The sequence below is a fragment of the Condylura cristata genome, unplaced genomic scaffold (assembly GCF_000260355.1).
Source record: "Condylura cristata isolate star-nosed mole 26May11 unplaced genomic scaffold, ConCri1.0 scaffold00034, whole genome shotgun sequence".
Classification (NCBI taxonomy): domain Eukaryota; kingdom Metazoa; phylum Chordata; class Mammalia; order Eulipotyphla; family Talpidae; genus Condylura; species Condylura cristata.
The window spans coordinates 13,913,819-13,927,137 of record NW_004567135.1 but is presented as its reverse complement, the minus strand read 5'-3'; the positions used below and the strand labels follow the sequence as shown (position 1 = coordinate 13,927,137).

The 13,319-nt window shown below is 51.6% G+C and overlaps 2 protein-coding genes across 5 annotated transcripts; one reads left to right on the top strand and one right to left on the bottom strand.

The window, feature by feature from the left end:
* The first annotated feature begins 7,391 nt into the window (after positions 1-7,391).
* Positions 7,392-9,789, top strand: SPSB2 (splA/ryanodine receptor domain and SOCS box containing 2). 4 transcript variants are annotated; one of them, XR_001146039.1, is made up of 4 exons: positions 7,392-7,557; positions 7,689-8,442; positions 9,001-9,256; positions 9,373-9,447. XR_001146039.1 is itself a non-coding variant. In XM_012732570.1 (3 exons), exons 2-3 carry the CDS (start codon positions 7,782-7,784, stop codon positions 9,186-9,188), a joined length of 849 nt encoding a protein of 282 aa, XP_012588024.1. In that variant the 5' UTR covers positions 7,392-7,464; positions 7,689-7,781; the 3' UTR covers positions 9,189-9,455. The 4 variants fall into 4 exon arrangements, 3 of the variants coding, with proteins under 3 accessions (XP_012588024.1, XP_012588023.1, XP_004692961.1); XM_012732570.1 differs by having other exon boundaries at positions 7,392-7,464; positions 9,001-9,455; XM_012732569.1 differs by having other exon boundaries at positions 9,001-9,455.
* A 93-nt stretch (positions 9,790-9,882) lies between these two features.
* On the bottom strand, positions 9,883-13,115 carry TPI1 (triosephosphate isomerase 1). Its single transcript, XM_012732571.1, has 7 exons — positions 12,959-13,115; positions 11,694-11,817; positions 11,495-11,579; positions 11,290-11,422; positions 10,915-11,000; positions 10,576-10,663; positions 9,883-10,468 (listed from the first exon to the last, which is right to left on the bottom strand). The coding sequence occupies exons 1-7, from the start codon at positions 13,071-13,073 to the stop codon at positions 10,350-10,352; spliced, it is 750 nt and encodes a 249-aa protein (XP_012588025.1). The 5' UTR covers positions 13,074-13,115; the 3' UTR covers positions 9,883-10,349.
* Between the last annotated feature and the right edge of the window lie 204 nt (positions 13,116-13,319).

Below are 13,319 nucleotides of genomic sequence, written 5' to 3'. Positions count from 1 at the left end.
AAAAGCAATGTCGGCCCTCCCTAGGGGCTCAGGGGTTAAAGGCTTGGTACTAGCAAGCTATCTCCAGCCACTGCAGTATGAGTCCCATCCCCAGCCAGGGAGTTGACCCACATGATGAGGCTGACCCACATGATGAGGCTGACCCACATGCCCACTGCTCCCCTCAGCAGTGTATATCAGTAGATCTGCCTGTTCTGCTCCCCACTCTGTCTCTGGTGCATTCTCTCACCCCCACACCGCTGGCCTGTACCCTAGTTCTTGTATGTATAAATGTATTAATAAAAAAGCAACAATAACAATCATTGCATGTTGGGGAAAGTATGTTTAGGATTTTAAGGTTTTTTTTAAAGATATATTTATTTATGCATACAAGAACTGGGGTACCAGCCGGAGGCATGTTGGATGAGAGGATTCACCAGAGACAATGGGGAGCAGAACAGGCAGATCTACTGAAGTACACTGTTGGGGGAGCAGTGGGCCAGTCAGCAGAGGTCTGCTGCTCCATGTGGGTCACATCCCTGGCCCCTGGGGATCGAATTCATGCTGCAGATAGCTTCACATTGCTGTGCTTTAACCTGTTGCACCAACAGGGAGGACCCTTTAGGTTTTTCTGTGGGCAAGGATGTCAAACTAATTATTTAAGTGTCCTAGCAACTGGACTGTGGAGGCTTTGTAGAAGAAATTAAATAATCTTTTCTTTTTTTTTTTTTTTTTTTAAGAGGACACTGCTGATGCAATCCCCCATTGCCATAAATTAGGCAATGGAGTTTCTCACATTTAGGGAGTAGGGGTCAACACATCCAGAGTGCAATGAAAACCATCTCCTTAATCATGACTTTCCTTGCCAGTAAGTATTGAATTTCTGGAGAGCCACAGAGAAACACTAATAAAAAGCTGGAGGAATTGACACACATCTCATCCCGAGAAGATAGTTATGGGAACAACAGTTCAGATTTCTTCATACATTTGAAATATTCCAGGCTACAACACCTACTGATCTAATTTTTGAATAAAAGCCCTGTATGGCAAAAACCTGAATTTTGCTGTGTTTGATTAAGTCTTTAGTACATTGTAATTTCTTATAACCCAGCAATTCTGTACTTAAGCATGCACCCAGGAATAATGAATGCCTCAAAGAGATATAACAGTGAACAGAGTAGCATTCTCTATAATTGATTAAAAAAAAATAGCTTTCTTTATAATAAGAGCTAAAAACTGAAAACAAAAGTCCATTGACAGTAGAATAAATTGTTAGAATACTAAAAACAATGAAAGAATGACCTGTTTCATGTAACAACATGAGTGGCTCTCTCAAATATAATGCTGAAGAAAAATAAGTCAGACATGAAAAAATATAGGTTAAATGGTCTCACTGACATGAAATGGAAAAGTCAAAGCAAATCTATATTAATGGAAGTCAGATAGTTACGTTTTGGGGTGTAATGTCAGAGAAAGGGCAAAGAGCCTTTTGTGTTGCTGGAAATGTACTTGATCTTTTTGGTGATAGGTCATGCAGCATTAAATATGTAAAAATTCCTTGAGTGATTTGAGATGAATATACTTTATTGTTACAATTCAATATCAAAATTAAATGTCAAAAAAGGCAAAATTATGACATTTTATGATATTTTGCACTATTATCAAGAAATATTTGAGCAGCTGAAGATTCAGTGGCAACGACTGGCAGATGCTGTGTTTTAAACACAGCGGGGCAGGTGTGATCAGCTTCTCAAGCTGATCTCTGTCTTGAGATTTAGGCTCACTCTCTATCCCCAGGCTTTCATCCATCAATGCGCTCACACTCACCACAGGCACTATGCACCATCATGTGGGCATGAATAGCCCGGCAGTATGGGTGATGGCTTGTGTTCAAGTTCCTGTGTTTCTTTCAAGTCTTCTTTCTTTTCTCAGCCCTTTGAACATGGACTCCCACCTCCCATAATCCATGTGCATTCTCTCACCAAAGTTGCTGACCATCAGAATATTTTGTAAGTAATCAAACCTGGTTTTTTGCTGTTCTCGATCTTCACTGATCCTCTTCTTATACCATACTCTCTGGTGCCCTTCGTTGATTCTCATAGTTCAATGTCTAAAGCCTGACTTGCCATTCGCAAGTGTGTTCTGGATTTGCCATTTGCAAGTGTGTTCTGGATGCTTCCATCTACTTGTTGCTCAGGTAGATTGAAAATCTGTTCAACTCAGGCCCTCCCTAGTGGCACAACGGGTTAAAGCGCAGCACTGTGAGCTGGCCGTAGCTGGCCGTAGCTGGCCGTAGCCGCTTCAGTGCAAGTTCGATCCCTGCCCCGGAGGTGACCCACCTGTTCAGCAGACCTCTCCTGCCCTGCCAGCTGCTCCCCTCAGCAATGTACTGCCTGTTCTGCTCCCCATTCTGTCTTTGGTGAATCGTCTCACTGCCCCTGCACCTCTGGCCTGTACCCTAGTTCTGTGTGCATAAATAAATAAATCTTTAAAAACAAAACAAAAAAATCTGTTCAACTCAACTCACCATCTCCCCCATCTTTGGTTGTCTCCATCTTGATTAGTGTCTCTGTAACCAAACTCAGTGGGTCCTGTGGGCCTCACAGAAGACTCGACCAGGACAGAGAGCACAAAGGACAAGTATTTTTTTCTTTACGAGGCAGTGAAGCTAATGTTTCCAAAGAAACTGTGTCCAGGAGAGGACCATAAGGTGGAGATGTATTATTTGTTGTTGTGGGAAGGGGTCTTTGGGAATGTCTTTGATCTGGGCCCTAGCTTATCTTCAGCCCTGGACATCTGCTAAAAATACATTTTCAGGGAAATTTGAAAGTTTGTCATATACATGATTCTTATCTAAGATTTTTTAAATTTATGCATACAGATCTGGGGTACAGGCCAGAGGTGCAGGGCCAATGAGAGGATTCACCAAGCACAGAGTGGGCTGCAGAACAGGCAGACTGAGGAGGTACACTGCTGAGAGGAGCAGCAGATGAGAGAGGAGAGGTCTGTTGCGCCATGTGGGTCAGCTCCCCGGGGCGGGGACTGAACTCTGCACTGAAGCAGCTGTGGCTGGCTCCCGCAGCGCTGCACTTCAACCCCTTGCGCCATCAGGGAGAGCCCCATTTCTTAACTCTCACTAACTGTGGGTTCACAGCACTACCTGACACAAGCTATGCAACATCCATTGTCTGACAGATTCCGGGTGGATCGGGATAAGCTCTGAAAAATCAGACTGTCCACTGCTAACTTATGTTATGACCTCCGTTTTTTTTGAATAAACATAACATCAAAATATTCTGAGCAACATTCAGTTTACAACTGGATTGATTTAGCTGCAAAAGGCAGCTGCTGGTTCAGGCAAGCTGCCCCAGGGTGAGAAATTCCTCTGCCTCCTGAGACAAAAGCCAAGCCCCAGGAGAAATAAGACCCCAGGACATAAAAAACTCCTGGGAAGCTTCCTTGGTTTCTTTGAATAAAAAATAAACATCAGATAAGGCTCCCAGGGCATAAGGACTCATGGACAAATTTTAAACTTGACTACACAGGTGTTGTTTGATATATAACTGTACAACTTTCTCTTAATTTACTCCCTTTTAAAGCAAGCACAAACTACTCTCTGTTAGCCTCAAATTCCCCATTAGCTTTTCACTGATAACACTGCTAACACAACTTACTACTATCCCAAGACCCTTAACAACCTTTTGCTAACAAGCTCACCCTTTTCCAGACTCCTCCTCCTTTGATGATAACTAGACAGCTGTATATATGATAACTGTCACAAAAACATATAATTTAGCATACCATAAATTGTAAACAGAAGAATGCTTTTTTCCCTTTGTCCTTGAGAATGTTTTATGGAGATACCTCATTAACTTACCCTATGCATTACTACAATTAACTACTTGCTACACAGTATAAAGACCTGCTGAAGGGATAGCAGGAAGACTTGCACTCTATCCTGACTCCCCTGTCTTCCTTGGGTCTGTTCCCCTCTCCCCCTTTTGGAATATCAGCTGGCCAACGCCTTCGCATCTTAGGGTCCTGCCTGTGCTGCCTCGAGCTGGTCTCCGACAACTACCTTCCAGCAAAATCATTTAGGCTGGAAAGATTGCCCTCACCTCATCATTTAGTCATCCAATCTTGTAAATACAAGAGTGTTTCTTGAATGTCTTTCTGCCTTTCATTCTCAGTTCTACTGCCCAGCCTCATGACACTACCTGGTTGCTGGAACCAGACTCCTTGCTCTAGTCCTACTTCCCTGGAAGGCTGCCTCTACATTACTGCCAGGGTGGTTTTTCTAAAATGAGTGCTCCATTCAGACTTGGGTTCCCCATTACCAGTCTGCTCTGCAGGATACAACTTGAATTCCTTAACTTGACCACCAAAGCCTCTGTGATCTGACAGAGACTTCTTTGTGCTTGTGTGCCTGCTTGCCTTGTTGTTTAAAGATTTATTTATTTATGCATAAAAGAACTGAGTTGTAAGCCAGAGGTTGGGGGGGTAGGGAGAGGGAGCGAAAGGTGGGTGGCGAAAGAATTCACCAGAGAGAGTGGAGAGAGAACAGGCAGATCCATTGAAATACACTGCTGAGGGGAGCAGTGGGCAAGACAAGAGAGGTCTGCTGCACTTTGTAGGTCAGCTCCCTGCAGGCCAGGGATCTCACTGTGAGCAGATAGTGCTAACTTGATAGGCTGTTTTTGTTTGTTTGTTTGTTTTTTAGATTTTTAAAATGTATTTATGCATACAGAACTGGGGTACAGGGACAATGAGAGGATTCACCAGAGGCAGAGTGGGGAGCAAAACAGGCAGATAGAGGAAGCACACTGCTGATGGGAGCAGCAGTCAAGACAGGAGAGGACTGCTGCCAGTGTGGCCACCTCAGGAGCAGAGCCGGATGGAAGGAACTCTCACCAAAGCTTCTGCTGCTACCATGCAGTGTTGGGCTTTCAACCCCTGTGCCACCAGGGAGGCCCTGCTTCCTTTCCTGTTGTAGTCTTGCAACCTTGCAACCTTCCTAATTCCTTAAGCCCACTACTACTTGGTAACTCCCTTGCCAACCTCAAATTCAAGAAGTAATTAAAAAGGTAAAGTGTTTTTATTTGTGGATCAAAGAATTGCCATACAGGGACATAGATTTGAACAGAATCACACAGTGTTTCAAGAAGGGGCAAAAAAAAACGGGCATTTTTACAGGAAGAAAAGAAGAAGATGAGGCACGTGTCCTTTTTTTTTTTTTTTTTTTAAATTCATTGGTGCTACTGAAACTATTCTTGCCAATACATAATTAGTTACTGGTTTTACTCTTTAGCAAAAAAGTTCATAATCATCAGCCCTCAGATCCTGATGACTGTTCAAGAAATTGTGTTTCTGACAGCTTTAAAAAATAATGCTTTTAACTTGGATGGAGCTGGAAAAGATCATGCTTAGTGAGATAAGCCAGAAAGAGAAAGAAAAATACCGGATGGTTTCACTCATAGCAGGAGTATAATGGACCAGGCGAGAAAATAACAAAAATAATGAACAACCATATATATACCAGAGACATTTTGTGGGGGTGGGAGTGGGGAATGTAAAAACGGGGGAGAGGGGAGGGAAGGGAGGGAAATGCACGGGATTATGGTGGTGGCACACGCGTGATTTGGTGATGGGAAACCCGTGGGGATTACAATCGAGATGGAAAAAAAAATGTGCAAAATGATGTAAAAATAAACTTTTGTAATAATAATAATAATAAAATAATGCTTTTGGCCCAGTCCAAAGACCTTTGCCCCAATCCAGAGGTCTTTGGCCCAGTTCAAGCAAAACCAGTAATGTAGTTCTCTGTAGTGACTGCCCAGGCTTTGTTAAGTTGGCTCCATTTATGTCTTGTCATATACTCTCTGTCTGGAATGCCTTCTTCTTTAAGATTTATTTATTTATGCGCACAAGAACAAGGGTACAGGCCAGAGGTGTGGGAAGTGAGAGGATTCACCAGAGACAGAGTGGAGAACAAAACAGGCAGATGTACTGAAACACATTGCTAAGGAGAGCAGCAGGTGAGACAGGAGAGGTCAGCTGTGCCACGTGGGTCACCTCCCTGATGGTCAGGGATCACTCAGTAGCTGCGGATCACTTCATGGTACTGTGCTTTAACCCGATGCACCACCATGGAGGGCCCTGGAATGCCTTTTACACACAGCGGGCATTAGAGTCACCTCTCAGGACAACTCCTAGTCTTTGAGATTCGGCCAGGCCCAGTGTTAATCCTGTGATAGCTAGTTGTATAAATGTTGTTGTAACTTTGAGGATTCACTAATTAGCCTGCTTAGCAGAAATGATTACATTTGAGACAGAAACTGTTCTGTCTAAGAAGCTTTACATATTCAGTATTGACAATCTCATGGAATCTGCATTACACTCTATGCAGCAGATATTAGTAGCATCTGTTTTACAGGGACCAGGAGGTTAAGTAACTTCCAAAGGTCACTTGCATCCTGGCTTTTCAGTAGTCACACACCCAGTCAATCTGGCTCTCCAGCTGGCATCCTTTGCTTTTCTATTGTCTTGCTTGTCCATAGTATAGTTCATACTTACAAATGTTAAGTAAATCATAATAGTTGTTTAGTGAGTGGGTGCATACCATGCACCAGGCTCTGTTCTAAGTGCTTTACGTCTAACCCTGTGGCTATTTCTATTTTGCCTAAATGAAAACAGGCTTACAGAAGTTTGACAACGTCCCTGACGTCTCTCACATAGCTCAATGGGGCACAGTTTCCCTTAAACCAAGGTCTTAATCACTGCCTTCTACTAAATGGAGCCAAATACGCAGGAATGGTGGCCACAGAAGACTAGAACAGCAGAGGCCTGTGACACCCAAGGCTCACAGCTGGCAACACAAGAGTCCATAGCTTCTGCTGCAGAACAGGCTGACTCACAACTGGGACAGAAAGAGCCCAGCCCAGAAACAGTGACCCAGAAACCCAGGGGAATGGAAACAGACGTCAGCTCATCTCCGGGGCTCAGGACTTGGTTGTCCAGGTGCCTCAAAGGTATCCCAAAGCGCTGAATCTATCAAAGGGTTCGTTCCGAGTTACCTGGGTGCGGGACCTGGAACCTTCGCAGCCACAGGGGTTACCGTCCCGAGGGTCTCTTCGCGGGGGCGGGGTCTCGGGGTGTCCGCTTCTGGGGGGTCCGGGGGGCCACCGCTGGACAGGTGACTCCGCAGGGGCGGTGCTCGGGGCTGTCCTCAGCTGTCGTGCGCTCCTCAGCTGCGGACCCAGGAGAGGTTAGCCGCTCCGAGGGGCCCCTGGGGGCGTGGCTGGGCTGGGGCGCGACCTGGCGGCGACGAGGGGGTTAACCGCTGGAGGGCGCTGTGGGGGCGGGGCCGGGGGCGGGGCGAGGCCGGGGGCGGTGCTGGAGGCGGAAGCGACGGGACCTGCGCGCCAGGGCGCTGGGCTGGGCACCTGCAAAGGCCCGGCGACCTCCCGGCCCGGGAAGCCCAGCGAGGTTCGGGGCGGTGACGGGGGCACGGGGCGGGCCAGAAGGAACGGCCTTGGGACTGGCCCAAAGGGGGACCTCGGGAGACCCGTGACTGATGGGGTGAGGGCAAGGTGACGGGCCTAGGAGCAGCGGGGTAGTGAAGAGGAAGGAGCGGGGCTTGGGCCGAGGTGGGGACTGGCGCCCCAGCCAGGAGCCGGCACTTCACCCCATCTCTCCTGCCTCCTCTGCAGGTCCGTCCTGAACGTCCTGAACGGGAGCTCAACTTTCAGGAGACACACCAGCGAGATTCTCGGGAGTGCTCCAGCTCCTCGGCTTCAGGCTTCATGGGCCAGACGGCCCTGGCAGGGGGCAGCAGCACCCACACCCCACAGGCCCTGTACCCCGACCTCTCTTGTCCCGAAGGCTTGGAGGAGCTGTTGTCTGCTCCCCCTCCTGACCTGGGGGTGCAACGGCGGCACGGCTGGAACCCCAAGGACTGCTCAGAGAACATCGAGGTCAAGGAAGGGGGGTTGTGCTTTGAGCGGCGGCCCGTGGCCCAGAGCACTGATGGGGCCCGGGGTAAGAGGGGCTACTCGAGGGGCCTGCACGCCTGGGAGATCAGCTGGCCGCCGGAGCAAAGGGGCACCCACGCCGTGGTAGGCGTAGCCACGGCCCAGGCCCCACTGCAGGCTGACCACTATGCGGCGCTGCTGGGCAGCAACAGCGAGTCTTGGGGCTGGGACATTGGGCGGGGGAAACTGTACCATCAGAGCAAGGGGCCAGGGGCCCCTCAATATCCAATCAGACCTCAGGGTGAGCATTTTGAGGTGCCAGAGAGGTTGATGGTGGTTCTGGACATGGAAGAGGGGACGCTGGGCTACGCTATTGGGGGCACCTACCTGGGGCCAGCCTTCCGCGGACTGAAGGGTAGGACCCTCTATCCGGCAGTAAGCGCTGTCTGGGGCCAGTGCCAGGTCCGCATCAGCTACCTGGGCGAAAGGAGAGGTGAGGCCTGGGGAGGTGTGGGGAGAATGTGTTGTCACTGGCGGCTGTGGTTGGGGATGGAAGCTGAAGGCCTTACGAGAACAGAGGGAACGAACCCTCTTCTCACCTTCCTCTTACCCCTGCTCAGCCATAGGCGTGGTAAAGGCTCCTCAAAGGTGTTCCCTAACCTAATCCTCCCAACAGCAGTAGAGGTAAAGAGAAGGTTGGAAGAGCAACTTGCCAGCAATGGCAAGAGCCCTCAGAATGGAGGGATCTGGGTTCGGCAGGTCTGTCAGCCCCTGGAGCAAGAGGGAAAGAGGTTAAATGGGTCTTGGGCCAGGTGTACAAGCCCAAAGCCAAGAGATCCAGAAGTGCCAGGCTCCTGGGATTTGTGCCTGTTTCCCCAGGCTCTGACCTGTCTGTGCCACATACCTCTTCCTCAGTGAACCCCCAGGAAGGAGCCCTTTAAGCCCTGGGCACCAGAAAGGACAGCAGTGAGGAGGCAGGGCCTTGGGGGGGGCCCCTTGGGGAGCTGACGGGGCCAGGCTTCGGCTGATTGAACCTCACTGTTCTCTGCAGTTGCAGGCTCCAGCAGAGGCTCCTCTGGAGAGCAGTTAGAGCAGAGGAGGGCCGGCCTTCCTTGCACCTCACTGCCTCTGCTCCAAGGCCCACCGCTTCCACTGTCAGGGCCACCCTGGCCTATTGCTCAGGGCCATAGCTGGAACCTCACCCTCCACCTCAGGGATGCAATGGAATGGGATGTGTGACATCTGTGATCCCTTCCCCCAAGAGCAGATGTACCACTTGAAGTTACCTTCGATGTCCCTCAGTCAAGGTGGGAGCAGATTGGAAGCAGGAAAGCAGCAGGGCACCTGGGTAGGACTTGGTAATTTGAGGGTGTCTTGGATGGTGGCTACATCCCTACTTACTTTCCCTCCTTCTCTCTCCCAGCCGAGCCACACTCCCTTCTGCATCTGAGCCGCTTGTGTGTGCGCTGCGCCCTGGGGGACACCCGGCTTGGCCAGGTCTCCGCTCTGCCCCTGCCCCCCGCCATGAAGCGCTACCTGCTCTACCAGTGACCCTTGTGAACCACAGTTGTGCAGGGGACCTGACATCATCCCTCCCCTGGGGGGAGGAGGCACTGCTGGTGGAGACCAGCTACTTGAAACCAGGAAGGTGGGGGGGAGGCGAGGCTGGGCCCCTACTCCAACCCCAAGCTCTGGGGAGCTCAGCAAGCCCAGAGTCACCCAGAGGGATGGAAGAGGGGGAAAAGCTGTTTGGCAAGACTCTGGCAGTCTGGTACGAGTGACGTTTTTTCAGTAAAAATAGTAAGAATGTGTGGTTCTAGAAACCTGTTTGTGGTACTTTTTTTTTTTTTTTTTGGCACAGGGGTCCTGTGGCTGCTTTAAAAAAGGAAAAGGGGAGCTTTAAGCACAAGTACAGTAAGGACAGACCGCAAGGCTCAGTGCCAGGTGTTTATTTCCCCCACCCGAGGGGCTGCTGACAGACACAACACAGCTGCTGGTACGGCGGCGTGAGGGCAGCACTCTGGCCTCGTGGGGATGACAGGGTTAACTCTCAGCCTGTGGCCTCATGGTGTGAGGTGGGAGAGGATAGCTTCTCTCTTCCTGCCCTCACTGGGGACTGAGGGGACCTGCGAGTAAACACCACCCACCCCTTCCACCTGTCAGCCAAGAAGCCACGTTAGTGGCTTCTAGCTCCAACCAGTACAGCAATGTGAAAGGGACTGGCCTGTCCCAACCAGTCCAGGGTAAGGTGTCAAGGGCGAAGGAAGGCGCAGTTTGGATTAGGCCACAGAGGGGGCAGGTGACACCACCAGAAGCTTGTACAGGGGTGGATGGGGCAATTTGGCTTCTGTGCTACCTAGTCCCTGGCTTAGCTGGAATGGCAGGGGAGACTGACAGGGCTTATTGTTTGGCGTTGATGATGTCCACGAATTCGGGCTTGAGGGAAGCACCACCCACGAGGAAGCCATCCACATCAGGCTGGCTTGCCAGCTCCTTGCAGGTTGCCCCAGTCACAGAACCTGGGGAAGGAGGCGAGAGAGGGGTTGTCAGGCGAGAGGGGCGGGATGGTGTACGCTCAGTTTAGTTCTCAGTCAGCCTCCCTCAGACTGGAGACAGACAAACTCACCTCCATAAATGATGCGGGTGCTTTGGGCCACTGCATCTGAAATGTTGGATTTCAGCCATCCCCGGAGCTTTTCATGTACTTCCTGGGCCTAAAATAAGAAGCCAGGTAAGACTACCTTTCACTGAAAGTAGAAAAATGGCACCAGTAGAGAAAAGGAAGGGCCCTGGGATCTGAGCCAGAATATCAGGCCCTGGGAGGACGTCTTTGGACCCGTCACTCTCCTTTTCTGGGCTTGGGGACCCCTGTCTTTAAAACAAGGGCTGACCCAGGTGGTGTTTGCGGCTGCCCAGTTCTACCAAAGCAGAGGAGGCTGAGATCAGGGCCTCAGGGCTTGAGTACCTGTTGAGGCGTTGCAGTCTTGCCGGTCCCAATGGCCCACACAGGCTCATAGGCCAGGACAACCTTGTTCCAGTCCTTCACATTATCTGCCAGACAGATCACAGAGACGGGAAGATCAGGAAAACCTATCCAGACTTCCCCAGGGGAATGAGGAACAATGGTGGTCTACTGCCCTCTGGTGGCTGCTGAAGGACTCTCAAGTGGCATCTATACCAGCAGGGGCAGGAGCAGAAGTGAAAAGGATGCAAAGGTTCTCACCCTCCCCTTTCCTTTCCAGTAAAATCCTGGGATCAAATCAAGCTGCAGGGCATCTAATCCCACCCGCTGGGCCGCCCTGGTCGAGGCTAGGTTCAAAGGTCTGTTTTTCAAATATACCTGCGATGACCTTGGTTTGCTCGAAAACGACCTTCTCGGTGATGCCAGCTTCCCTCTCATCTAGCTTCTCCCCAATGCAGGCGATTACTCCCAGCCCCTCTGCCAGGGCATGGGCCACTTTCTGCCCAATCAGCTGTTAAGGAACAGATTCGGTGAGACACCCCTCTTGGAATAAGGCACCTTGTTCCCCTCCCTGGTTACTAACCTCATCTGACTCCCCAAAGACATGCCTTCTCTCCGAGTGTCCCAGGACTACCCACGTGGCTCCACAGTCTTTGATCATCCCAGGGCTAATGGGAGAGATAAAGCCAAGGTTCAGCCTGGGTCCAACCTGTGGCTTTCCCCTCAACAAGGAAAGTGAGGGCAGGGTCTCCCCTGCCACACTTCTCTGGCCTGCATTTTACCTGATCTCCCCAGTAAAGGCCCCGTTAGTCACTTTGTAGCAATTCTGCGCAGCCACAGCAATCTTGGGATCCAGCTTCTGCCTGGCGAAGTCAATGTAGGCAGTGGGCGGAGCACAAACCACCTCTGAGGATGAGATGGTGGCACAGGGAATGAGATAACATTCTTCAGACTCCATCCTGTGCTCTGGAGCCCCCTAGCTTCCAACAGTTCTCAGAGTTCTGCATTCCTCCCCATTTCCCCCCAACAAGATGATGTTTGTCCACTTCCCAAGCCTGGCTGGGCTTGCACCCAAGTCCAGGAGCCATGGTCCTCACCCTGCCCTCTGCACTTTTAACAGCTGTGGCTCCGATTTCCAGGGCTATTCTGGGCCTGGGCACCTCCTAGACTCAGCATTCTCTAGGGGCCAACCCAGCCTCCCTTCTAAAATAGCCCATCCCCAAGGCAAGGTTTTTTAGCAAGAATGGCCAGCTCCCAGGGGTTGCGTGTCTTTGGGGGAATAAACCAGAAAAGGATGCCTCTTTGGATCTGGCACGTAGTTCTGTGATGAGGAGAGTGGGAGGGGAACGACTCTTTGACGGCAAGATTCCGCCTGTGGGTGGCAGGGAGTTGACTAGCTCATTGAGGCCTTGCGCCTTCCCGTTTCCAGGTTGGAGGTTCGCTCCTCGATCCCAAAAAGGCCCGACTGTAGGGCGTCCCCTCAGGCCCTTGGGCGGAAGGCAGGGGTCACCCAGACTGCTGAGCGGATCAGCGCGGGTAGCTGGGAAGACCAAAGCTGCCCGGCGGGTGGACTCTGACTGCCCGGCCAGGCGCGGGGAGGAGTCTCCGGCTACGTGCAGTGGCGCACGGAGACCGCGGCCGCGGGGGCAGGTAGCTGGGAGCCCGCGCGCGCAGGCTCGGCCTCCTCCCCCGCGCTCCCGGCTGTCGCCAGCCTCTCGCGATCGCCCACCCGGGCGAGGCTCCGCTCCTACTCGTGCCTCCTGAGGGCTGCTGCAAACCCAGGTTGCACCCTGGGGCCGCCGTCTTCCCGTTCACCCGCGCCCTTTCCCGCCTCACGGTCCGAGGGCACCATTGCAGGTAGCCCCGCCTTTCTCATCGACACACCCCCGGGGCTGCGGCTGTGGGGTCAATGTCCGGATCCCCAAAAGCCCGCGTACCCTAACCCTACATACAGGTCCCCATGGTCACTGACTCAGAGCTCGGGGAGAGGGCGCCGCCTGGCCCGATCTCCCCGACGCCCGCGGACCCCTCCCTGGCGAGGGCTTACCGATGTCAGCCGGCAACTTGGCCGCGTTCAGAGTGCCGATGAGCTCCCCTAGACACTTCTTCCTCCCGTTCATCTTCCAATTCCCCCCAACGAAGAACTTCCTGGAGGGCGCCATGGCGCTGCAGCCGGCTGACTGAAGGTCAGTATCACCGCGCAGCCGCGGTCAGAGTGCCGATGAGCTCCCCTAGACACTTCTTCCTCCCGTTCATCTTCCAATTCCCCCCAACGAAGAACTTCCTGGAGGGCGCCATGGTGCTGCAGCCGGCTGACTGAAGGTCAGTATCACCGCGCAGCCGCGGCCACTGGCCGCTTATAAAGAGCGCCGCCAGGCAGAACTCCGCCTCCTCCCGGCCCTCCGCCA

Coding starts and splice junctions, on each gene's coding strand:
- TPI1 (XM_012732571.1), bottom strand. CDS start 13,073: ATGGCGCCCTCCAGGAAGTTCTTCGTTGGGGGGAATTGGAAGATGAAC. Junction 11,818..12,958: donor CAAGTTGCCGGCTGACATCG/GTAAGCCCTCGC, acceptor TCTCATCCTCAG/AGGTGGTTTGTGCTCCGCCC. Junction 10,664..10,914: donor AGACTGCAACGCCTCAACAG/GTACTCAAGCCC, acceptor TTCTTATTTTAG/GCCCAGGAAGTACATGAAAA.
- SPSB2 (XM_012732570.1), top strand. CDS start 7,782: ATGGGCCAGACGGCCCTGGCAGGGGGCAGCAGCACCCACACCCCACAG. Junction 8,443..9,000: donor CTACCTGGGCGAAAGGAGAG/GTGAGGCCTGGG, acceptor TGTTCTCTGCAG/TTGCAGGCTCCAGCAGAGGC.